At 36.7% G+C, this 26193-nt stretch overlaps 2 protein-coding genes across 5 annotated transcripts; both read left to right on the top strand.

Moving 5' to 3' along the window:
• The first annotated feature begins 1880 nt into the window (after window positions 1-1880).
• Window positions 1881-7874, top strand: LOC133868412 (LRR receptor-like serine/threonine-protein kinase GHR1). The gene is made up of 3 exons (XM_062305299.1): window positions 1881-3917; window positions 4056-5603; window positions 6939-7874. The coding sequence occupies exons 1-3, from the start codon at window positions 2855-2857 to the stop codon at window positions 7520-7522; spliced, it is 3195 nt and encodes a 1064-aa protein (XP_062161283.1). The 5' UTR covers window positions 1881-2854; the 3' UTR covers window positions 7523-7874.
• Window positions 7875-9466: 1592 nt separating this feature from the next.
• Window positions 9467-24827, top strand: LOC133869806 (probable 3-hydroxyisobutyrate dehydrogenase, mitochondrial). 4 transcript variants are annotated; one of them, XM_062306876.1, is made up of 10 exons: window positions 9468-9656; window positions 10510-10598; window positions 10896-11010; window positions 13021-13171; window positions 17496-17578; window positions 18725-18820; window positions 20092-20234; window positions 20930-21014; window positions 21880-21959; window positions 24579-24827. In XM_062306876.1, exons 1-10 carry the CDS (start codon window positions 9543-9545, stop codon window positions 24664-24666), a joined length of 1044 nt encoding a protein of 347 aa, XP_062162860.1. In that variant the 5' UTR covers window positions 9468-9542; the 3' UTR covers window positions 24667-24827. The 4 variants fall into 4 exon arrangements, with proteins under 4 accessions (XP_062162861.1, XP_062162860.1, XP_062162863.1 ...); XM_062306878.1 differs by having other exon boundaries at window positions 9524-9656; window positions 10526-10598; XM_062306877.1 differs by lacking the exon at window positions 13021-13171 and having other exon boundaries at window positions 9467-9656; window positions 17480-17578.
• Window positions 24828-26193: the final 1366 nt, after the last annotated feature.

The raw sequence follows: 26193 nt of genomic DNA, 5'->3' as shown, positions 1-26193 counted from the left end.
TGATATCATAATGTCACGCAAAAATTTTCAAATTTTCACTTACGCTTTTTTGTAAAAGGCGGGGCGTTACAAAAAGTTAGCGAACTCATCGATAAAGACACTAAAGGGTGGAATTTGCCTTCAATAAAAACTATCTTTCAAGAGGAGGAAGTTGAGGTCATATCTCAAATCCCTCTAAGCAGGCATGGCCAACTTGATGTGCTGATCTAGAGGGGGTTAACAACAAGTGAGTTCATTGTTCATAGTGCCTATCATATAGAAAAAGATAGACAAGAGGGGATGGGTGGCGAGGGTTCAACAACTTCAGAAATGTGGTCTTTTTGGAAAACAATATGGAGTTTGAAAGTGCCAAATACAATCAAGAACTTTCTCTAATAGGCCTGTAATAATATCCTCCCTACCAAAAATAATCTGCATAAGAGGGGTATTGTTCAGGACTCTTTATGGGTTTTTTTTTCTTCTTCTTCATAATTTGAACTGTGAAATGATGAAACATATCTTATGGTATTCTTGTCAGCTAAAGATGTATAGGGGGCTTGTGGAAGGAAAGTCCAAAAAAGTACGTGTATAGGGAGTAACCTTGTCGATGTGCTAGAATATATGATGGATAAGTGTACATGCGAAGAATTAAGAGAAGCTACAGGTGAGTAGCACAGAGGTACTTGAAATATTCAATGGAAACCTCCATTTGAGGGAAGTTACAAAATCAACTGGGATGCTGTCATTGATAACACCAACAAACGTATGGGTGTTGGCATCATTGCCAAAGATTTTGCAAGACGAGTGTATGCTGCTACAAGCTAGTATTTCTCTACAGTGCAGGAACCAATGGTGGCAGAAGCTAATACAGCATTGCGGGCAGTTGGATTTAGTCAAGAGTGGAGCATCCAACGAATCATACTAGAAGGAGATTATTTGCAGGTGGTAAATACTTTAAATACGACTGAGCCCAATTGGAGCATTTATAGGTAAATAGTAAAGGATGTAAAATGAGTACTTATCACATGTAGTAGTTGGCAAGTATGTCACACCAAAAGGGAGGCTAATTTTGCTGCTCATGATCTTGCAAAGGAAGCGGTCAAAATAATGCGCGGATTGAGCTTGGGCAAATTGTATTGAGGCTTGTTATTTGCACTTCAAGTGCACAATAGGGCCACAACACCCCTTCACATGGGGTGAGTCTCAGTATTTGAGGCCCACCCCATGTAAAGGGGTATTGTATTTCTGTTGTGCACTTGAAGTGTAAATAGCAATTTTTTAATTATATTTATGGACGTATTCGTAGTATTGTTATGATAGAGTATGAATTTTAAGAGCTTTTATGCTCTAGGGCCTTCAATATCTAATGAAGTCAGCAAATTTTATTTGAAAAAAAAAAAAAAAAATTGACCTACATGACAGGGAATTACATACTGCCAACCGTGGGCCGTGGCAGACCATTGTCACCATTCCTCTATCATTGCGCTCCCACCTACTCCACCACCCGTGTCTCAAATTCATACTGGGACTGGCCACAAATATAATAATATATCCAAGAAGGAGGAATCCTAGTCAAAGGGGCAGCCGTGGGGCCCAATCCTACGTGGCACTTACCACCACAACTTCTCCCGGACCCCACAGTGCAAATCTTTAACTGGATTTGATACATCCTTTGACGTCCACTAGGAAAGTGATGGACTTTTTTTTTTTTTTTGGCGGGTGAATCCCCCCACTTACACCAAAAATGAAAAAATCCCCAAGATTTTCCCGCTTACTGTGTCACTAGCTGACACTAAACCCCTAAAGGGCTGAACAAAAGTAGGTGTTTTTTTACTTTTAATATTCATCCAATGCAAACAATTTAGGGGCTTGTTTTGAGGTGCTCACAAGTTCACATGCTCCTGAAAAGAAAGACCGGAGAAAAAAGGACAAAGGCATTTTGCATTTAAGGTTTTGTTGTCACTAAGGCTTTGTAGTTACTTTCATTTAAGAAAGATTAGGGCTTTTGTACTGTTTCAAGAGCTTTTATGCCTCTTATGGCCAAAAAATTTTCTGGGTCCCTTGTCTTGAATGCAATCCTTTTGTGTATTTGGTGGAGGCCCAGTTCTTGTTTCTTCATGGGTTTGTTTTTCTAGCTGCTGTAATGCATGTGTAAGTTTATAGTATCAGATTGTTCAAATCCCTGAGGTCTGCAAGGAAGTGACTTTGTTTGTCGCTTCAAAGATTGAATCTTTGGGAGGGAGGGTGTTGAAGCTGCATTGTTCATTGACAGAGGATATTGGTAAGGAAATGCTGGTTAGATCTCTGAAAGTGACTCTGTTTGTCTACCACGTTCAGTCATTTAATGCTATGGGTCGGCTTTGTGTTGTTAAAAATTGTTCTTTGCTGAAGCATTAATGTATTTCTAACTTTAAAAGGAGGAGGAGCAGTATATTGAGGCTCTGGTCTCCAAACGTTTGGTTGTTTTTGAGTCAAAAGTATTGGGTTGGTGAATACATATGGGGATTTTGGTTGCTTTGTTTTGTTCTAAGTTCTTGTTTTGCTTGCGGAAGTGGTGATTACTCGTAATTTTTTGAAGAAAGGTTGTTGCAAGCCTCTTGTTTTACTGTAAAATAGTCGGTGGCTTGGTAGGGTTTGTTTAAAGTTGCGGTTTTGGGAGGTTGAAACCCCATTTTCTTGACTACATTAGGCTGATTTCTCATAATATGGAGGGAAGGGTTGCCAAGTTGTTGCTGGGTTCTGTTCTGTTTTCACTGTAAGTGGTCTGGAAGTCAGTTGGGCCTGTTCGAATCTGTGGGTTGTAAGCTGAAAAGCTCTTTTGGTTTCTTCACATTGTGCTTTTTCGTTGCTTTGGTGAAGCCATTGACACGACTATATGAAGCTCATTAAGCTTTTAGTGGCATCCCTATTTTTCCTCTGTGCGTTGGGGCAGCTTCCTTCACAGGACATTTTGGCGCTGCTCGAATTCAAGAAGGGTATCAAGCATGATCCCACCGGTTATGTCCTTAGTTCATGGAATGAGGAGTCTATTGACTTTAATGGCTGCCCTTCTTCTTGGAATGGGATTGTTTGTAACGGTGGAAACATTGCTGGGGTTGTTCTTGATCACTTGGCTCTCTCTGCTGATGCAGACTTGAGTGTGTTTTCGAACCTCACTAAGCTTGTGAAACTCTCCATGTCAAACAATTCTATAACGGGGAAGATTCCTGACAACATAGCTGACTTGAGAAGCCTCGAGTTTCTGGATTTATCTGAAAATCTGTTTTCCTCGTCTTTACCACTGGGGATTGGTAACTTAGCCAGCTTACAGAACCTCTCATTGTCTGGGAACAACTTCTCTGGCTCAATTCCGGATTCCATATCTGGTCTTGCATCAATCCTGAATTTGGACTTGAGCCGCAACTCCTTTTCTGGTCCACTGCCGACATCATTGACGAAGCTGACTAACCTGGTATCTCTAAATCTATCTTTCAATGGCTTTACCAAGAGAATCCCTAAAGGTTTTGAGCTGATATCTGGTCTTGAGGTGCTTGACTTGCATGAAAACATGCTTGATGGTCAGCTGGACGTGGAATTTTTGTTTCTATCAAGTGCCACCCATGTTGATTTCAGTGGGAACATGCTAGTTAGTTCGAGTTCACAGCCACAGAAGTTTTTACCACGAATATCTGAGTCTATTAAGTATTTGAATCTTAGCCACAACCGGCTCACGGGATCACTGGTGAGTGCAGGTGAGCTACAGGTCTTTGAAAACTTGAAGGTGTTGGATCTGAGCTACAATCAGCTGTCTGGAGAATTGCCTGGATTTAATTTTGTTTATGAGCTTCAAGTCCTCAAGCTCAGCAATAACAGATTCTCAGGGTTCATTCCTAATGGCCTATTGAAAGGAGATTCTTTGGTATTAACTGAACTGGATTTGAGTGCCAACAATCTGTCAGGTACTTGATCAGCTAACTTTGGTTTTCCTGGAAATAGTGGAATTTATATACATATTACATTCACTTCAACTGGCCCATGTCTGCACTGCTACTATATACTATAAGTAATTGTCTCTCACATTCATGTTCATCTTTCAGGGCCCATAAGTATGATTACGTCAACAACTCTGCACATTCTTAATCTCTCCTCGAATGGGGTCACAGGAGAGCTTCCTTTGCTCACTGGAAGCTGTGCTGTTCTTGATCTATCGAATAACAAATTTGAAGGAAATTTAAGCAGGATGTTAAAATGGGGGAACATAGAATTCCTTGATCTGAGTCTGAATCATTTGACAGGGGGTATCCCTGAGGTAACCCCACAGTTTTTGCGTTTGAATTATCTCAACCTTTCCCATAATTTTCTTAGTAGCTCTCTGCCAACTGTTATCGCTCAGTATCCAAAGATTAGAGTTCTTGATCTCAGCTCCAACCAGTTAAATGGACAGCTTCTTGCTGATCTGTTAACAATGTCCACTTTGCAAGAGCTTCATCTTGAAAATAATTTACTGACTGGTGATGCTAAGTTCTCTCCTCCTTCCCCTAGTGAGGGCAATCTTCAGATTGTTGATCTTTCTCATAACCGTTTTAGTGGCTATTTTCCTGATCAATTCGGGTCATTGACTGGACTTCAAGTGCTCAATATTGCTGGAAATAACTTTTCTGGTTCTCTACCAACTTCCATGGCTGACATGAGCTCATTAAGCTCATTGGATATATCGCAGAACCACTTTACAGGTTCTTTACCAGGAAACTTGCCTAACAGCCTTGAAAGCTTTAATGCTTCGTATAATGATCTTTCGGGGGTTGTTCCTGAAAACCTGAGAAAATTCCCAAATTCTTCTTTCTACCCTGGAAATACTAGGTTAAGTTTTCCTGGTGGTCCTTCTGGAGCAAACAATTCTCCATCCGAACACCACAAGAGGAAACCAATGAACACTATTGTCAAAGTGATAATTATAGCTGCATGTGTGGTTGCTGTGTTCATTCTTATCCTGCTTGCTATCTTTGTACATTACATCCGTATGTCAAGGAGAACTCCACCAGAACGTACTATTAATAAAGACATCCGCAGGCGAGCTCCACCAAATCCCTCTGCCATTAGTGGAACGGACAGTGGTGGTGCTTTGATTGTTTCAGCGGAGGATCTTGTGGCTTCACGGAAAGGATCATCATCCGAGATAATTAGTCCCGATGAGAAACTGGCAGCTGTAACTGGCTTGTCCCCATCAAAAACTAGCCATTTCTCGTGGTCACCAGAGTCTGGGGATTCCTTCCCTGCTGAGCACTTTGCAAGACTTGATGTGAGGTCACCAGATCGATTGGTTGGTGAGCTGCATTTTCTCGATGATACCATCGTGTTGACACCTGAGGAGCTGTCCAGGGCCCCAGCTGAAGTATTGGGAAGAAGCAGCCATGGGACTTCTTATAGGGCAACACTGGATAATGGGCTGTTCTTGACTGTGAAGTGGCTGAGAGAAGGGGTAGCAAAACAGAGAAAAGAGTTTGCCAAGGAGGCTAAAAAATTTGCAAACATCAGGCATCCAAATGTGGTGGGTTTGAGAGGGTACTATTGGGGGCCCACACAGCATGAGAAACTCATTCTTTCAGATTATATTTCACCAGGAAGTCTTGCAAGCTTTCTATATGGTAACACTTTTCCCTTCGCTTTGCTTTGATTATACAGTTGTCATGGAGCATAATTGTGTTATGCACATTAATGCGAAGCAATTTAAAGTTTAAACCACAATTACAATGAGGATGCTCACAAATTGCCATGCTTCATTTTAATCTATAAATCTAAGCATAGCTTTTGGCATACACACCAGATCAGTTCGTACGGGACCTTATACGAGTCCAACTAAATAGTTCTTTCATATTTGATTCCATTATCTGGTGAGATAAATAAATGTTAAATACTTACATAATTTATCAAGCTTGTGAAGTGAAGGTTAGGTTAGAAGTAGAGAATGAGGGGAGAGATCATGTTCAGAGAGTGCTCTGTTTGCAGCCTTTCTCATCTGAAACTTTCTGTTGGAAATTCGAAATATTTAATGATATTCGCAATGAGCGCAATTGTCAGTTTTTCACTATATTTCAAGGTAAGTTAGTGTTAGTGAACTTACACCTAAAATATCTCAATGGGCGAATTATTGTTAGTCCTGTGCATGTTATCCTAGTTTTCCTGTCTGGGAAAGTTCACTTTACTTGATTAAGGCTGTAGGAGGTTATTTATGTTACTTGTTTACAGAGATGTGTTATTAATTGACTGGTAGAATGGCATGATTTCAGCATCCTTTGTGCTAAATCTAATTCATGATGTGCCAAACAGCAGTGTTAAACAATAATTGGTAGCATCAATACTTATAAGAGCAACTAGATTCTCATACCATGGTTGTTTCATATAAATTACTTTGCTGACTTAGCTTACTAATTGGCATTAAACTTTTAAAGGGCCTAAAAAATCATTGTTTCTCTTGCTTAAGACATTCTTAGTAGCCCCAAATAGGATAAACACTATCAACAAAACTTTTCTGGTGAAATGGGAGACCGGCTTATTAAATTTGTGGATAATCAGAGACCAAAACTTTTAAAGCAGTTCACCATTCAATGAGCAACTTTGGTCATAGCCTGAGAGGATCATCCTTTTGACACTAATTTTATTGATTCTTTTTACTGGCATCTTTCTCGAGGATCAGACAAGCAGTTAGAAAACAATTGATTGAGTGTTTGGCATGAACCAGTATTGTTACTCACCTGATTACACCTTATAGGTGGTACCCAAGATAACTTGGATTGTTTGTTAGAACTTCTGGATTCAAACAATAAGACTCTTACGTGGCAGTTTCATGCACGCCAATCTCTTTACAAGCTTATGCAAAAGTTCTACGATAACCCAGATGAAAACAAGCTTTTTTCCATTACTTTTTATTTCTTTCATGCTTCAGTACTAGGTTTTTAACTTCTGATGCATTCTGTTTTCAGATCGGCCAGGAAGAAAAGGCCCACCATTAACCTGGGTCCAAAGGCTTAAAATAGCGGTTGACGTTGCACGTGGCCTGAACTATCTCCATTTTGATCGTGCCGTACCACATGGTAACCTTAAAGCAACAAATATTCTGTTAGATGGGTCTGATCTGAATGCTCGTGTTGCTGATTACTGCCTCCACCGCCTCATGACCCAGGCTGGCACCATTGAACAGATTCTTGATGCTGGGGTCTTAGGTTATCGGGCACCAGAGTTGGCTGCTTCCAAGAAACCAATTCCCTCTTTCAAGTCTGACGTTTATGCCTTTGGAGTGATACTGTTGGAACTTTTAACAGGAAGGTGTGCTGGTGATGTTATTTCTGGTGAAGAGAGAGGGGTTGATTTGACAGATTGGGTGCGGTTGATGGCGGTTGAGGGTCGTGGCTCGGACTGTTTTGATCCTGCAGTGATACTAGAAATGGGGAATCCGGCTACCGAGAAGGGAATGAAGGAGGTCCTTGGAATAGCTTTAAGATGTATAAGATCAGTTTCTGAGAGGCCAGGAATCAAGACCATATATGAAGATCTTTCATCTATATAGTTTGGAGTTGAATCCAATTTGTCTGGGAATTTAATATCTCGTTGGCCTCCCTTTCTGAATTCTTGGTTGTGGCATTTTTTGCGTGCTCAGCTAATTATATTGCCATTGTTGTAAAATTGGAGCATATTTCAATGGGGAAATTTAAATGTTGCAATCATGATGAGCTCACCTTTGCTTTGTTATATGGCTTCCCAATGACAATGCAATTGGGAATTGGCCTAGGAAATAGTTTCAAAAGAAGTGATCATTGATTGGTGGCCTATTCCCACCATGTGCCTTTGTGATTTTTGTACACCTATTGTGTAACTTCTGGTGACCATCTCCATTTAACTGAGAGCTCAAATGCTTGAAAGATTTGTTTGCTAACAATTGTGATTGTTTACTGGCTGCTGAAAAATCTTACAGTAGGTCTCCAGTAAGTATAGTCTTTGAGGGTATGGTACCCACAAAAATCTCAAGATAAAAGTTAGGAGTAGCAATTTATGTTTGCATGCCGGGTTCGGATCATGTTGAGTCATAAGTTTAAAATTGTCAATCATAATTCGACCTATCATATCATATATCATAATATCATTATTCCTATATGTATGTATGTAAAAGCCGAAACTCCCCTTAGAATGGCCTAGAATTGCAATATGTGGCGTGAATTCATAATTTTTAGTCCCTAAACGTGCACCTAAAATAGGTGGTATTCTATAATTCCTTTCTCTTTTTCTTTGTTTTTATCTTCTCATTTCCTTTCCTTTTAAAACACCAAAACTAAACCACCCGGCATGACTGTACAAGCGGCAGTAACAGCACGTGGATATGGTTAACAAAAATACTAACTACATATGTGAATGTGATTAGCATATTTATAGCTATTTTGGTGAGCAAATTTGATGAAAATACTAAAAAATCACTCACAGCAGCCTCACCACTTTAACCAAAAAGTTTTGGTGAGTGAAAAAACTCACCAATTTGAATGAGTAATATTCATTCACAAACTTTCTTACCAATTTTATTTTTCCTTTCTCACATGATCAACACACTTTTTTTTTTTTCATCTCTCACACACACGATGATGTCCTTATTTCATGGACATGAAGGTTTCTTTGTCCCTGACATAAACTTTGTGGTTATTTCATTTATCTTTTCTTTCTTGAATTTGGTTGAGAAGCAAATGAAAACTTCTTTGAATTTTTTATCAATGATCTAATCTCAAGATAAAAATGTATAGAATTCAAAAAAGAAAAAAAAAGAAGAAAAAAGATGAAGGTGTATGGTAGCTTGTTGTATAAAAAGATTAAATAGAAAAAGAATAAAGAAATCTGAAAAAATATTATTTAAATGGAATAGTGATAGTGAATAGTTAAAATAGTGAGGCTGCCGGGAGAATTTAAAAAAAGTGGCTTACCAGAATAGAAAAAAATAGTTTTTAGCTATTTTGGTGAATAAAATTTGATGAGACTATTAAGAATGCTCTAAGGTTAGATATAGGCGGTTACTAATCACATTTGTATATCTTTATATATTTAATTCACCAAAATGCCACCAAAACAATGGCATTTTGGTGCTTAATATCAAAACGACGTTGATTTGGTATAGTGTTTTATTTAAAACAATAAAGCTTAAAAAAAAAAAAAAAAAAAAAAAAAACTCAAAAAAAAACTCAAAACAATAAAATAAGTTTAAAAGACCCATTACTTAATAAACGGTTAACGATGCGATTTTACCTTCAATAATCACAATAACCGTACAAATTGCGGTCACTAACAGAACGCCTAAGCGGATAAATGCGATTATTTTGAAGTAATCCCCACATAATTCTGTTATTAATGTAAGAGAAATAAAGCAATAATCCACATCTCCATGCGCATGATATTCTTCATAAGAACCAAACAAAAGATTTGGCAAGAAAAAGACAAACAAAACAAATATATAACTTCCTCGTTTATCATCTCCACTGAACGTACTACTGGCCGGGTTAGCCTAACAATAATAACTTGCTTTTCATCTGCACGTAGCGAACGAGATAACTATGGCGATTTGCAGAGCAAGAGCACTGTTTTCCTTATCCAAGTGCTACTCCACCCTCATATCTCGTCCTGGGCATTCCTCCCCAATACGCAGTTTTTCCTCATCCCAGTTTGAGGTGGGCTTTTCTTCTTCTTCTTTGCTTTAACAGCTTTAGTATACCCTTTTCATGAAACCATTGGTTTCAAGTCCTATGGGCTCCTAGATACGAAGAATCAATCTTTTATATGCTGAGTCTTGATTTAGTATGTGAGAAACTTGATGGGCTAGTTTTGTTTTGATGGCTTTTCTTCTGGGTACATGCATGAGGAAATGATCAGCTAGTTTCTTTCGTGTGAATGAAACAACTTTAGTTGCTTCACCTGCTTTTGTAGTTTTAACTTTTTTTAAGAATATACGTTTTTAAGCTACACAATCAGGCTCTTTAATTTAATTACTATGCGAAACTGTTGATGGATTTTATCTTCCACATCTGTGAAATTCAAAAATTTTGCTTTTGGTTTGCAATTTTTTTGAGGGATATGGAGTCCCTGGGGGGTTTTTAAATTCGACTTTAAAAGTACTGAGATATGATTTCATATGATGCTACTATATAGTTGATGTCGGTTTGAGGCCTGGAATGAATTCCATGTTCGAGGCAGCTTAAATGAGCTACTCTCTGTTAAACAATGAAATTTCATTGTTTTTCTTTTATTTGAAATTTGAAAAGATTTTATGCTTTATCTTGTGGCCTTCTGGGGAATTCAAGCTCTAAAAGATTTATAATCAAGCTTAGTTATGCCCCTCAAGGCTGTTTTCTTAGTCTTGCTTTTCTTGTATCAGGTTACTGTTGAGCCACTGTAGATATCACTTCTTTGGTTTTCACTTTTCAGACCCAGTTAAAAATGACATTTTTCCTTATGGGATTTCTAGATTTTGATGCAATTTTGCAGAGTTACTTCAACTTTTCTCAAACCATTGATGTCTTACAGAGTGTTGGGTTCATAGGGCTGGGAAATATGGGCTTCAGAATGGTGAATAATCTAATAAAGGCTGGATACAAAGTAGCTGTTCATGACATGTAATGTATTTGAACTTTTTCTTTTCCTGAAGTTAGCATTATGATTTCTTAAAATTCTTTGAATTTTTTTTTTTTTTTTTTTTTTTTTTTTTTTTTTTTATGTTTGGAAATAAGAAATGTTCAAGTCAATGCAGACTTTGAATCATGCTATGCATCTGTGGAGGGCAATGAACATGTAATTCATGGCAATTAAGCCCTTTCAAATGTGCCATTAATTATATTGGGATGTTCTGTTCATGAAAAATTGACCATGCATATATATATAGTGAACTAATGCAGACAATTTTCTTGTTTCAGAAACTGTAATGTCTTGAAGAAGTTCTCTGACATGGGAGTTCCGACGAAAGAAACACCTTTTGAAGTTGCAGAAGCAAGTGATGTTGTAATTACAATGTTGCCTTCTTCATCCCATGTGAGTTCTATACTTCTATAATTCCATCTGCTCTTTCTCTTCTTAAATAGAAAATCTATTCTGTTGTTTGCACAGCTTAGTACCGTGTTTCTTCCAAGATGTAGTAACTTATCAAAGTTAAAGCTTCATCTTCTCCAATATGTTAATGTGATGTGAACTTTTCATTGGATGTTAATGTGGACTTTTCATCAATTAATTTAAGGAACATATATTTAGCGGATTACTTCCATTCAGTCTAATCAAGTTTCCTTTCCATTTAAAGGTGATTAATTATCCATAAATTTTTATTTAATGTGAATTAGCCATCTCATAGTCATTACCAATATTTTATTTTACTTTTATCTAACTTGAACTTCAAATACTGTAGTTTAGTTTGGCTCATCCTCAATTCTTGAGATTCTAAATGTATGCCTAATGTTTTAATTTAGAATTATATCTTTACTCTTTGTTCATCAACTGAACCTGTATTCTTGACCGATGACAGGCACTTGGGAACTCTTAATATATGCCCTTGTATTTATGTCCTTAAAAATTACAAATGGTATGGTCTCTTAATGATCTTTAGTAAGAGCCATTGGAATTTTAAATCTGCCAATATATCTAGTTGAAGGCCCCATCACATAAAACCTACTAAAGTATATCTTCACGCTTGAGAACCCAATCACATACTTTGCCTACACTGCTTTTTTTTTTTTTTTGCTTCTTGACTTCTTCCAATTGTCTTAGAAAATCTTTTCATCCGTATTTTGAGTACTAACAAACAAAAAAGAGTTAACATATCTTTGAAATTTGGTGATTTAATGCCAATTTCTTTCTATAATATCATAAGCTCCGGTTCCAGAGAAATGAAACCATATTTGCACTAAAGATTGTAAAGATATGCAAAAATTCAGATTTTATATTAGAATAATTCATCACTTTTTGAAATTAGTAATTGCTTAATATACAACTGAACTATGAACATAATACTTATCCCTGTATTCAGTGGACGAAATAAAGCTTCATTTCTGCTTCTCAGCTTCTGTATTAAGTCCATCTATTTGCATTAATGATTGTTGAATATGTAATCAGAATAAGAAAAATGCATTGAATTAAGGATCTATCTTGATTATCATAGTAATCACTATCTGCCTTTGCATTTTATTTGCTTAGTTTTAAGGATATGACCATTCTTTCTTGGTTTTCTGCACTACTTATCTTGTAAAAATTAGCCTTACAGTCATTGCTATTTGTACGGTCCACGTGTATGTAAGTGATACCTGTTTGGCTATTTTGAAAAAAAAAATGTTTTTCTTATTAAAAAAAAGGAAGAAGATCTAGAAGATATCATTGATCTATATTATAGAAAATACCTAGGAGATGATACATCTCCAAAGAAGAAAGTATTGATTCCATAACTTTTGGCTTTGAAGTACCAATCAGCTTTGCTAAACTGTTTTTAATGTAACTTGTACCAACCTCAATGGTAGCTCCATCGGCTTGGAACCACGCCTCATGGAGCATAGGTTACTAGTTCGAATCTCTCCCTCCTTCCCCTTGGTGCCAAAAATTACTTATAAACAAATGTAACTTGTTCCAAGTCATTTATGAATTAGATAAGTCTATAGGTTCATAACTCAATCACTAAAACATATAAATGAAAATTTGCATATTCTCTGGAGAGTCCATATTGAAAATATCGAATAATTGAAATAACCACTTGTTTTAATTATTTTTTTGATAAGTAAAAAAGAAAGAAATTAAAACGAGCGGTTATTTCAATTATTAACAGTCATAAGACATGTTCATTAGTGCTGTTCTGTTTTCCACTCGAGCACCAACTCAAATTTTGATAGGTTGAGTTTAAGTTGATGAATAGTAGAGTATAGACTTGAATTTGTTTTGTAAATGTTTATACAATGCTTCTTACTTCAGACATTTTGTTGTCATTGACTCTATGTAGATATCAGAATGATTTTTTTTTTTCCTGGTATTGATGCCAGAATCAACACGCTGATAAAATTTATGTAGGTAGTTGATGTTTTCACTGGACCAAATGGTTTGCTTCAAGGTGGAAATCTCCTAAGACCGCAGTTATTAATAGATTCATCTACTATTGATCCACAAACGTCGAGAAAGCTTTCTGTGACTGTATCTAAATGTATTTTAAAGGAAAAGAAAGGTAAAAATAGTTATTAAAATACCAAGCGGACTGTGTTTTAACTCCATTTGCTAGCTAGTCATTGTCATACTTACTCTGCTATCATATATGTTAGTTTACCGTTTTGTATATTATAATTTAGCCGCTTTTGAAGTTCTTGTCTTGTCTGCATGTGCAGATGCTGGCTATATAGTAGTGTATCCACAAAATAGGGATGTGGAGCACTCCTCACGACTTCTTTTTACTCTCACTCTCTCTGATGCAGAGATGTTATGCAGTCCAACAAATTGATAATCACGAAACCAAGCAAACCAGTTGGAGTAAAACAAGCATATCTTTTGATTCTGATATCAGATGAAGGCCAGTTTGTTGGTGTTGTAAAGCTAATTCAAAGGGCACAAATTTTTTATTTCACAAAAAGTTTCCAATTCCAACATCTACTTGGTCAAAATGGGTTGTCAGTAGAAGTTTGAAGGTATGCATCAACTTGGTGGCTAGACAATCCTTATTGTGCTTAATTAGAAGATAGGGACGCAGACCTCAAAAGAAAATTACAAAACTAGCATTTATTGAAATAAATCGCAAATTCGCGCGAGAGTCCTGCACCATATTTTCGGACTTCTAGTGACAGGCCATTTTGACCTATGAAATGTTGGAATTGGAAAATTTTTGTGAAATACAAAATTGTATCCCTTTGAATCAGATTTCCAAAGCTACCAACCTGGCCTTCATCTGATATTGCAATCAAAAGATGTGGTTGTTTTACTCCGACTGGCCTGCTTTGTTTCATGATTATCAATTTGCTGGATTGCATGAAGCCACGTGTAAACCGGACTGCATCATCCTCCCCGGGTTGGAGAGAATTTGCCCTCGAACTTGCGCCTGCGCCATCTCCTGATGAATTACCATGGAAAGGAACCATATACTTGACGGTATCCTTGGGGACCTTCTTAATCTGAATAACTAGACCTGCTGCCTTTCTGATTCATTCTTTAGATTGTTTCTAATCAGTTTTGACTCCTCACATCCCATCTTCAGTTCATCAACCGTTTTGCATAATGTCACATCCAAGTCCTCTATAACCTTAAGCTGTTGTTCTGTTTCTAGAAGCTTTATTGTCTTCTGTCCCAGAAAATTCTCTCCAATGGGAGTTTGATGACATGCAGAATCATTTAAACCGTTTGCCCCATTCAGCTCCACCTCCAAATTCTCCATAGACTCCGACATCTCATCAATGAACCCTTTTTTCGATTAGAGATTTGTACCTTTTTTCTTTAGAGGGTTTGGGCTCAACCTCTTTAGTTGGTAGGAGTATAGTTACTTTATCTTATACAATGTTGTAGGTATTATTTTTCCCATCATGTATTGCTACCCTATCAAAATACCAGGGTCTACCCAACAGAAGGTGACAAGCGTTCATGTTGATGTCTCACCACACACTATCCTTATACTTGGACCCAATGGAAAAGGAAACCAAGCAACGCTTATTGAAAACTATTTTGTTTCCTTCTTATTTCTAGCCAAATTGTAGGGACTAGGGTGTTTCTCTGTTTCCAACCCCAATTTCTTGACAACCTCCTCAAAAGTTATGATCTCACATCTCCCTAAATCAATCACAAGCTTACATATCTCACCCCAACAGTACAAGTCGATTGAAAGATATTGTTGTGATGCCAATCATTGCCCTCAGACTTGTGAGGTGTGAAGAATGCCCTCTTCATAACTAACAAAGGACCCTCATCTCCCTAGACAAACTGCTTCTCTCCCTTTCTTCTCATCATATGTAAGCCCTTGTTCAGTATCAACCAAATTATTGTCCACATATTCTTCCTTATCAACAAACAACCCGTTATCATAACGGTCTCCCATCCTACAATCTGTCATCGTATGACCCACTTCACCACACTTGAAACGCTGTGTAGAGGCACTAGTCAGAGCTGCCCTATTAGGTTGCACATTCGCTTGCCATCTATTCTTTCTATTCTGTGTAGGTGGAACAACATTGAAATTAAGGAGTGTGGAGTTTGCGCGCCGACTCCCGTCCCCCCCCCCCCCCCCCCCCCACTACACCATTGACCTCCTAGATAGTCTTTTTCAAATGTAGGGCCTTTTGATGGGCTTCAGATACATTAACAGGATCAAATAAAAGAATCTTGAAACTGTTGCCTCACACCTCCAATGTACCCTGAAACCAACTGATTGTCTAGTTCTGCAAGATCAACATGCGCCACCAGCCTAAAGAACTTTGCAATGTATTCATCCACAGAATCCGTTCCCTGGCTGAGATTCTGAAGCTATTAATACATCTTCCTCACATAATTATGGGGTAAGAACACCGTTCTCATGTGTTTCAACAATTTCTCCCAACTGTTGATCTTTGACTTTCCCTAGTAGACTCGACTTTACTTCACCAGCTAACACCACACATTGGCTCTCCCTCTGTACTTTGGTATCCACCAAACGAACTTCGCTATCGTCAGGGTCCTCCTTGAAATCCAAGACATCCTCCACAGCGGCAACTCAATCCAGGAATTCTTCGAGCTTTAAACAACCTTGAAACTTCGATATGTCAAGTTTGAACCCTGCCTTCCATTTGCTAGCGTTGTTAGGAACCAAAGAACAACTCCCTCCTCGCTCTACACCCCGTAAACGGATTAATGGGCTTTTCCTCAACACTATCCCCATCCTCCTCCTCTACGGAACATAGATTTGATTGACAGGGACAACTATTAGCAATGGCAGTAGTGGCAAATCGAGCAGCCAATGCTTCAATTGTGTCACCAAATTGATCAAAATGCTCCTGCATTCATTGCAAACATGCCTCTAGTTGCTCATCATGTGCTGCCTCATCACATTCACACACATCGCCAATGGTTGCATGTCTTCTCCCACATGCTTCTCTGCGTGCTATGGTAGGAAAGTAGTTGGGCTCTGATATCAATTGATACAGCGCAGCTGGGCTCTAAGATCAACTGATGCAGTGTAGCTGAGCTCTAATACCAACTGATGCAGCGTGACGTAGTGAGAAGCATAATTTGCACTTAGTAAACTTCACAACTCTTCTATAAATCCTAGAAAATTCTAAGAAATATATGGAATAGGGGAAAACTCTCTCAAGAGTGTTTCTTATTAATAAAATTGAAGAAAAACATAAATTTGGGGGCCAAGCCCTCCTTATTGTGCTTAAATAGAAGTTAGACATGTAACTTTGAAAAGAAAATTACAAAACTAGCCTTTATTGAAATAATCACAAACTCCCTCAAGCGAAGTGACTAATAGTGGGATAGAAACTTTGCTCGACTCTTGCTTGACCTTCGCTTGAGCGAGTTTGCGATAATTTCAATAAAGGCTAGTTTTGTAATTTTTTTTAATGGTTGTGTCCTTAACTTCTATTTAAACACCATAAGGACTGTCTAGACACCCAGTTGATATTATTCTTCAATTTTATCAATAAGAAACACTCTTGAGAGAGTTTTCCCTATTCCCTAAAATTCTTAGAATTTTCTAGGATTTGTAGAAGAGTTATGAAGTCTAGTGTGTAGATTTTGCTTCTCACTACGTCTCTCTCTCTCTCTCTCTCTCTCTCTCTCTCTCTCTCTCTCCTTGAATCAAGATCCATACACAAGAACAGAGAAGAAGGAATCATCAAATGAATTACAACGGAAGAGTTACATAAGTAAACAGATAAGAAACACCTTTAGAAAACACCAACATTATAAACTTAAATACTATCCATGGAACCAAGGTCTTAGAACATGACACTTTAATGCTATGTTGAAAAGAAAAATTGCAGAGACTGACTTGCTTTTGTAGTAAGTTAATATGATTTAAGCTAGATTATGAAATTGATGAAATATTCAAAATGAATATTGAAGGTACTAAGTTTTGTCTACTAAGAAGGTAAGAAATATAAACCAAGAATCAAAATTTACTATGGATATTGAGGAAATACAGAGTGTAACTAAATAGCGCTGCATCTGAATAATCAATTGTTCAATACACCATGGCTAAAGATGTACCGAACATGTATCAGTGCCTTCTCCATAATGTACCATAAATCTAGCATTACCTTGAAAGTATGGATGGTGAGTATGCCATCGTATGTCATAGGATCAGACTCATCTTAAAAATTAGGAATTATCTTCGAGCTGCATTTCTTGAACTTTCTTTGAGTCGTAAACAAATACTTTCTGTGAAACTTGCCTTTATATTGAACATGAACCAGAGATTTGCTTAGGGGGGAGAGTGGAATTTTAATACATTATATCACAAATTTTCTCTTTAGATATGTTGACCGATTTTTTTTTTCCTATATTAATTAACTGACAGGTTGTATTATTTGTAGATCACTGGGTGAACCCTGTCATGTTGGATGCTCCTGTATCTGGAGGTGTTCTTGCTGCAGAAGCTGGGACACTTACTTTCATGGTATAATTTCACTTCTGACCTTCAAAGTCAAGAAATTGAATTCATTCTGATTTGATTATGGTCTTAGAATGGAAAGAATGACGCATTGCTTAGTGGAAACACTTTGGACTTATCCCTTAGTGATGTACATCAGTTTTGTTTAATCTGCATAATCTGAACTCAGTATATGGCTGGGGAGTGGAGAATGACATTTTTTCATAATAGCCATTGCAGGGTTGATTTGTTAAATGGTTTTGTGGAGCATATGATGAATGGATGCTGATCAGAATATGGTACTGATTTTAAGTTTGATATTGGGCTTTGTTTCCAATTTTGGCTATATGGAATAATGGAAGTAAACGAACTGAACTTCTCTGATACAGTTATTTACCTCATCCATTGTTTCTTTTTGGTGCTGTGAAACTAGTTTTGTGGGGTCTTAACTTGGATGGGTTTAGTAAGATAGAAAAAGTAAGAACCTGGGTATAGGATATTATCTTTTTCGGCCATAAAAGGAACATGTTACATTTCATACTGCACTAATTACAATCAACAACTGTTATGGCTTCCCCTTTTTCTCATCTTCTTCGGTGACTTCTTATTACATATATTTGTGGCTGGAAATGATTGGCATTGGTTTAAGTCCATCCATCCAGCTAAACTGTACTCTACTTGTTTAAAATTGGACTAAAAATCTCAAAATTGACCTATCTGAGAAATGCCAATCCTGGACCAATCTGGCAACCTGCTATTTGCTTAAATTCAAGAGTAACATATCCATAAATGCTAACCAAGTTGGCAGGTGAAGCATTCTAACCAGAACCCAACTTGTTTAGGCCTCAAACATTAAGAATTGCACAATTCAATCACTTTTAAGTTAGTAAATTTGCAAGTATGGATTTCAACTATACTGTATCTAATTATAGCCTTTCTCTCAAAGATATTAATTGGTTATGCCATTGCTTTAACATTTTACAGATTTCTTTTTCCTTTTGGAATTATATTCAGTTATCATAGGGGGCATTTTTTGATGTAGAGGGGATTGTGTACGGCTAGGGAAAAAGTCCTTGGTACTAGAGGTTGAGGAGGCCGTGTTAGGTTGATGGCACCAAAGTATTGTGCTCTGATAATAATCAACTTATGAACCAAGGCTAACATTTTGTCCAGGTTGGTGGATCTGAGGAAGCCTATCGGGCTGCAAAACCCTTATTCCTTTCAATGGGCAAAAACACAATATACTGTGGGAAAACAGGAAATGGTTCGGTAAGTTCTCATACATACTTGTTACAACATTCTGGTGTTATTTTTTGTATTTTTTTTTTTATAGAGTATTTAAATGTTATTTAATGATTGAAAAAATAATTTCATACTCTCAGTATACATTCTTAAAGCTATTTGTTTTATTTCCCTTCCAAGGCGGATCTTACTTTGCTTGTCATCCTATTGACTTGGACTAACAAAGAAGTGTGCATATGACCACGTAGTTGGGGTTAGATGTTGTGAAAAATTATTATATTAAACAATGAGTTCTCATAAACCATGCGGTTTATTTGATAAAACACAAAATAATTGTAGGTTGTTTCCATGCTTTGTATTCTCATCTTTCTAGGCAGAACTGAAAGTTCAAATGTAGCTATTTTGAAATTTAAATATGGGTGAGTCATGAATCATAGAAATTTGTAGTGCATACCAGGCAATGGGTTAGGTCTTATATAGCATCTTTTAGTATTTATACTATTTATGAAGAAAGCCCTACTGCTGTGCCATGAGAATAAATTATCAGGATAATCTCTGTATATTGGATAGCTAACAAAATCACTTAGAAAGCCCCAAAAATTCAATTAGATTGATCTGTTGGTTTGTTGAATTAGTATTTTCTGATCCATGTGGCAATGGAAGTTGCGATCACTTGAATTTACTTGTTTTCCATGCATAGATTCTGTGGCATAATTTAACATAGTTTGCATCTTGTTTTTCATCACTAATACAACACTGGTTGTATTGTGTTTTGAAAATGTTATAAGCTACTGCTTATTTATAATCTAGCATGCCCATACTAACATGTTTATTTGGATAAGGTGGTGTAAGTCATGCCCTTGCAACGCATACTTGGAAATGAGCATAACTCATCAACTCAGATGGGTCTAAACCTGGTCTCAGCTGAAATTTGATTTGATTTGATTTTTTTTTTTTTAAAGAATCACATTGACCGTGCTTAGGTCTTTATCTTGCTTTTGTGGTTGTTCACCAGTCATGAGTGACATGATGCAAATGTTGTACGCCTAGAAAGATGGGAACTGTTAAGAAAAGATCAAAATTATCTGTTTAAGGACACCCTTCTCAGGTTTCCTTCCATCATCCTTAATCATCTTAATCATTATGAGGACACACTTCCCTGTTGCCTGTGTGATAGTCACCGCAACTGAAGGAAAATATAATTGTTCTCAGTTCGTTCTTGAACTTGCGCTTAATGCTTATAGCCTATCAGAATTTGTTGCTAGTATATTAAACTTTGAGCATGGTTTGTTGTTTAGGCAGCAAAGATCTGCAATAATTTGGCAATGGCTGTAAGCATGCTTGGTGTCTCTGAAGCCCTTGCTCTTGGCCAGTCTCTGGGAATTGCTGCCAGCACTCTGACAAGAGTATTCAACTCTTCAAGTGCTCGCTGTTGGAGTAGGTATTTAATACTTCTCTACTATTGACCTGTTAGTGAGATTTGATGCTCTTCTTTGAGCAAGACTACAATGGAAGCACCAATTCCTTATACCAGTTCTGAAGTTTGAGCTAAGAGACTACCTTAATCTGACCAAATGTTTGTAGCAGTAGAATGAAATAGAACTAAGGTGGTAGCTCTTCCTTGAATTAGGTTGCGCAGGAAAGTGCTTAAAATAGCCCCAAAAATGAAAAGAGAGAAAAAAAGAAAAAGAAAAAGAAAAGGTTCCTTGCAGACCCAAATGTTTATTGGATTCACCTCCGTTTCTTCTTTTCTTTTCTCTAACATCTTCTTTTTTTATTTATTTATTCATTTTTACGACATAGAAACGAACTCTCATTGAAAAAGTAATTTGGGTAAAGACATCTGCCCATCTGTAGTAGAAACTGTTACAAACTCTCATTAAGAAGTGGGCAGCCAACGTATATCAAGCACATATAACACATTATTGCATTAACTGAAACAAATCAGAAACATGGCTTTGCTAAAGCATGAGATACCGGCAGATCATAGTTGTTTTGAGAGATATAGAAGGTAAGTAAGATTGAATTTCTCTGCTGATGGGGTATATTATCAGGTTCTGGCTCAAATTTAAGTAAATTTAGCATCTTATCTAGGTTAAGTAATATGTATATATACTAAGGACATACAAATGACAGTGACAGCTACAATCCAGTTCCTGGAGTGATGGAAGAAGCACCCTCTTCGAGGAATTATGATGGTGGGTTCGCATCTAAGCTTATGGTAAGTGATCTAGGACTGTTGCTTTTGAAATTATGTTTTTGTTAATATTGAAGTACAAAACACGGTCATGAGCAATAAGAATAAGACCAATAGAGACTTCATAAGAGACTATTTGAGTTGCAGATTGTACTGCTCCTAGAAATGCATATTACAAATAGAGAGGAATGGAAGTTCCCAAATCGTTCAGTGGGCCACACTTGGATGGGATGTGAAGACCTTTGTTGTGTTTGGCGCAAAGATATAGCTCTTTGTTTGCAGTGAACATAACTATTCTGGTGCTATGGCTTACTAAAATCTAAGATGAGTAAAACAGTTTTGTTGATGCATCTTTGATTACATCTGCATTTTAGGTATATCATCTATTTCCTCATTCATAAAGTGACACTAATACTTCCTTATTATCAAATTCTATAGAAATGGACATCCATAAAAGTTCATATAGCCAGTAGAAGTTCTTCTGTTTATTAGGTCTCATTGGAAAATGTCAATGAATCTTACATTTTCTAGTACATATTATGTTTTATAGAAGTGTAGAAGGCTTTTCTCGTCCAGGAAAAAAAAAAAGGCTATATTTCTCTATGGTAACTTTAATTTCATATTTGATTTCTACAGTAAGTATATTGTTTTAAATGGTCAAAGTGTGAGGTATGGTAATCAATATACAATCTAATTCATGTTCTCAGCAGGTGCTGCATTTGTTAATTTTGCATTCCATTGATGATATGATTCTTGGTTTTTCATGTCATAAAATATTATCGAAACATGCCTAGCAAATGATCTTGAATTTCTCTTCCAATAATCGTTGGACCCGCGTACTAACCATGAGTCATTCAGCATTGAGTTTAAATTTTTCTGTATGATGCAGGCTAAAGACCTAAATCTTGCTGCATCATCAGCCAAAGACATTGGTCAAAAGTGCCCGTTGACATCCGAAGCCCTAGAGATGTAAGTCCTTTTGCATTTTTATACCAACTTTTAGGCCTTACGGTTGTAGTGTCATTCAGTTTCCTTTCTTCTTCTTTTTCTTTTTTAAACAATAATTTGGGTTAATTATACCTTGTAGTCCTTCACTATGGGGTCATTTGCAATGACCACCGTAAACTTTAAATTTGAGCAATCAAGTTCCTAAACTAGGAGTAGTTGCAATGATCCCCACTAAAAATTTCTTCAATTCTTGTCATTTTAAATTTAATCTTTATATGCTCAACTCGTGATCAAAGAAAAGATAAAATAAAAATAAGCACTTGATAATTTGATGATGTGCTAAGCACTAAAATTTGGATTGACTTGTAATGGAAATTGGAGAAATTTTAACAATAGGGCTATTGCAGCTAATTATAGTTTAGGAGGTTGATTGCTCAAATTTTAAATTTAGGAAGGACATTTCAACTAACCTCATAGTTTAGATTGAAAAAAATACAATTTATCCTAATAATTTTATCATTGGGCACTTCACTTAACTATCATTTCATGTCGAATAATTCTGATAATATATCTTGTACTCAGTTGTGTGGTACTTATCGTTTAACTTTTAGCACAACTGGTTTCAAGCTTGGTATAAAGGGGAATTTGTTATGTTGATGGCCAATCTAAAACTTCAAGTAACAATTTACTGGCGAAAATGCTGTAGCCTAGACCAATTAGTTGGAATAAATCTTAACTGATTTGAGCTTATCCTAAATTATCACTTTATTTTCTCAGTATAAAGAGGCAATCCATACACATTTAGTACATAATTTGGGTAAATTGTATTGATTCATGGCCTAACAGAAAAGGTATAAACAATGAGGCTAAAAATAAGAAGTATGGTGAAGGTCACACATATATGTAAAATAAAGTAATCACATATGCAAGGTCACGCATATGTGTAAAATAAAGTTATCACATACACATTCAATTTTAAATATATTCTTCAATATTCAAGAATGAAGAAAGCTATTAAGAGTTTAGGATGTAAGAAGAAATGAGGATTGAAAAGAGTTATATGAAGATTATGAAATACATTTGGAGCTTGTAGTTCATGTCCAAAAATATGTTGGAGACATCTTGTTCTCTTACATCAATGCTGCTGTATGTTGAAGTTTATACCTAATTAGAACCAAACCTTTGTTGAACCATATTGTTGGAAATTGGAATAATACACCAATAGTCTACAGCGAGCTGCTACTCATATTGATAGTAAAACTTACAACCCTCCGCCTTCTTGGTCTTCCGTCATTTTCCAAGGCCTACAATCGACCTGATACTATGTCACACTAGTCAAAAAGAGCTATGTTTTCAATTTAAGGGGGTGACTTTTTATGTGAGACTAATATGGAAATCATAGATGTTTAAACTATTTTCAAAGATTGTGATTGAACAAGTTCTAATGTGTGTTTATCTTAAAAAACTTTAGAGAATCTAGATTTTACTTAATGAGGTCCATCTCCTTAAATTCTTTTCATCTCAAGCTTCTTTTCCTCATCTTCAAAGTTGATGTTGTTTGTAGTACAAATTATAAAGGTTAATAGTTATTGATTTGATATTGTTAGGCTTAAATTCAGCTTTTCGGTTAAAGTAGTGTCTCAGAAGGTTAGTGTAAATCCCTCACAAAAAGATATTCAAAATTTTGGTATACAACTCTCTAAAATATAAACCCCAATGATTGTTATTACGGTCAACGTTTTGATATGGAAAGTGTACGGTGAAATTGTACGTTTTGTTGGTTCCTCCCACTATAGACTGATTGTGATTCCCTAATGATGAACTTTGGACTTGGGGGTGGCATGTGACACTTGGATTGTTTAGTAGCTTGATGAGATACGGTAGAAGAGTCAAATGTGGAATGAGAGATTTATTGGATTATTCATGCTTGAGTCCCACATTGGATGCTAATGATAAGGCTGAGTGGTTAATATAATATTATTAGACCGGAACTCACAGACTTAAACTTTTGGTTTTAAGTGGTGTCCCAACATGTTGTCTCAAGCCCTTAAAAAGAAACTCCCCAAGGTGTTAATATTCAACTCTCCCCAACCCAAAACCCAACTGTTCAAGGTTTTTTCCTCAAAGATCAGTCTGTGATTTAGGACTTGTAACTTTCAACCAAGCTTATTCTGTAATTTATTCATACTCTACTTTCATTTTTCTTATCAATGTGGCATTGTATTTTTGTTACTTGAAAGTGCACAGACTTGTTTTTGGCTTGTGTCATCATTACAGTTCTTATATATCCCCAGCATTCTAATTACAATGCCGTCATGCAAGAACTGAGCTAATATATATCGTTGCACATCCATGTTTTATTTGCTACAATTCGGATTATTGCGACAGGACTTTTACAATGTAGAGAATTTCTAGTTTTATTATAGGTTTAAGCTCTTAGAAATTTGAGTTAGGTTTGTATTAACGTCGAACTAAAGATCAAAATGAACTTAAGCGAAGGTTTTGTTAGTTTTTTAACCTATGGCTTTTGGTGGAAATTAAGCTATAATGCAACAAGAACAAGATGAAGAAGCTTGAAATTACTAAAGCAACATGATATGTTGAATCATCGCAAACTTATGAACCATTTCTTTGCCGCAGATATACAGAGCTTTGCAATGATGGCCATGAAGCCAGGGACTTCTCTTGTGTTTTCCGTCATTATTACTCTGGCATGGATGAGCTATAGTTCAACCAGTAAAGTTTGCTTCAAGAAGAATCTTAAATGTTGGACAACTTTGAGCTTCTTTTTGTAGGATCCTACCTTGCCATTTCACAGGCTTCATGGTTTAACTTTGTTATTGTTTGTTGAAGTGGTTTGTTTCTTTACGCTAATTGAATTAAATGCTAGTGTCCTGTAACAGTCCTATGGATCTAAGAAATCTATGAATGGAGACAAATGGAAAGAAAAGAGATAAAAGAAACAATAAACGTTTACTGAAAATTGGCAATTGAAGGAACCAAAACCTCCAGATCCAATCTGAGTTTACAAACAATTGAATACCTCGTTCTCCATTGTTTTCCCTATTTAACAATCTACTAAGATTCCCACCAATACAGTAACAAAAAACTGCTTATATATCATCAAGTAAAAACGACATCATTTACTACACTTTATCTACAAAGAAAACGCAATCTTTAGCTATATAAAATGCATACTCTACTTTCATGTGCACTGCCAGATGTCTTCCTTCTCTGACTGTTTATTTATTAATGCCACGTGTTAACATCTCCACTGTTGCCTGTGATCCCTTCACTGTGTGCATTAAAGCTTGTACATCGAGCTCCTTACAACATCCTCCCTTTCTAAAGCACCTTGCCCACAAGGTGTGGGTAAGCCTACTTTAAGGTGTAGAAATCCTCCCATGTAGTATCATTAGGGGATTGGCCAGCCCAAGGAACTAGTAACTCAGTAAAAGGGCTGTTATTCTTAGGACAAGAGCGACGAGTGAGGACTTCCATTGGCTCAGGTTGAATGACTCTGTCTAAGTCCACCGGTAGTAAGATGGATACAATCGCTGTGTGAGAACCCAACTTGGGTTTCGGTTGAGAAACGTGGAAGACAATATGGGTTTTAGCTGCAGGAGGTAAATCCAACTCATAAGCTACTGATCCTACCTTACGAATAATAGTAAAGGGCCCATAGAACCTTGGTGAAAGCTTCGGGGAGTACCTTGTGACCACAAAATTATGTTTGTAAGGTTGCAAGTAGAGGTAAACCTGTTGCCTCAGCTCTAAATTCCTTTCACTTTTCTTTAAATCGGCATATTTTTTCATCTGCTGTTGAGCCTGTTGTTAATAGAATTAACAGCTCGATATGTGCCTACCTAGTCTATTAAGGCAGCATATATTCTACTTTATTTAGTCTAGTTATATATAGAAGAGTATATTGTATATAGGTAGATAATTAATAGGCGTTTATTCTTATTCTTACCTTGCATAATTCGATGTAATGGCTGATTTTCAGCCTTGTAATTAGCCTGACAATTTCCATATAAAGTGAGCAACTCTCACAAGGAGAGATATTTAGAACAAAACCATTATTAACATGGTATTAGAGCCACAAATTATTTTTGTGGTTTTCTCTCGGCTTAGCTGAATCCTTGGTTTCTTAGTTTTCGGTAGTTTTTGAGGGTAGCGGTAGTTTACGTTGCTTAGTAGCTGTCGACTGGAGTGTCTTTGGTTGTGAAGGATTCTGGTTCGGCAATTTCCAATG

Source organism: Alnus glutinosa, chromosome 5, assembly GCF_958979055.1.
Source record: "Alnus glutinosa chromosome 5, dhAlnGlut1.1, whole genome shotgun sequence".
Taxonomy (NCBI): domain Eukaryota; kingdom Viridiplantae; phylum Streptophyta; class Magnoliopsida; order Fagales; family Betulaceae; genus Alnus; species Alnus glutinosa.
Note: the sequence above shows the minus strand (reverse complement) of the source record. Positions and strands in the feature narration are given on the sequence as shown.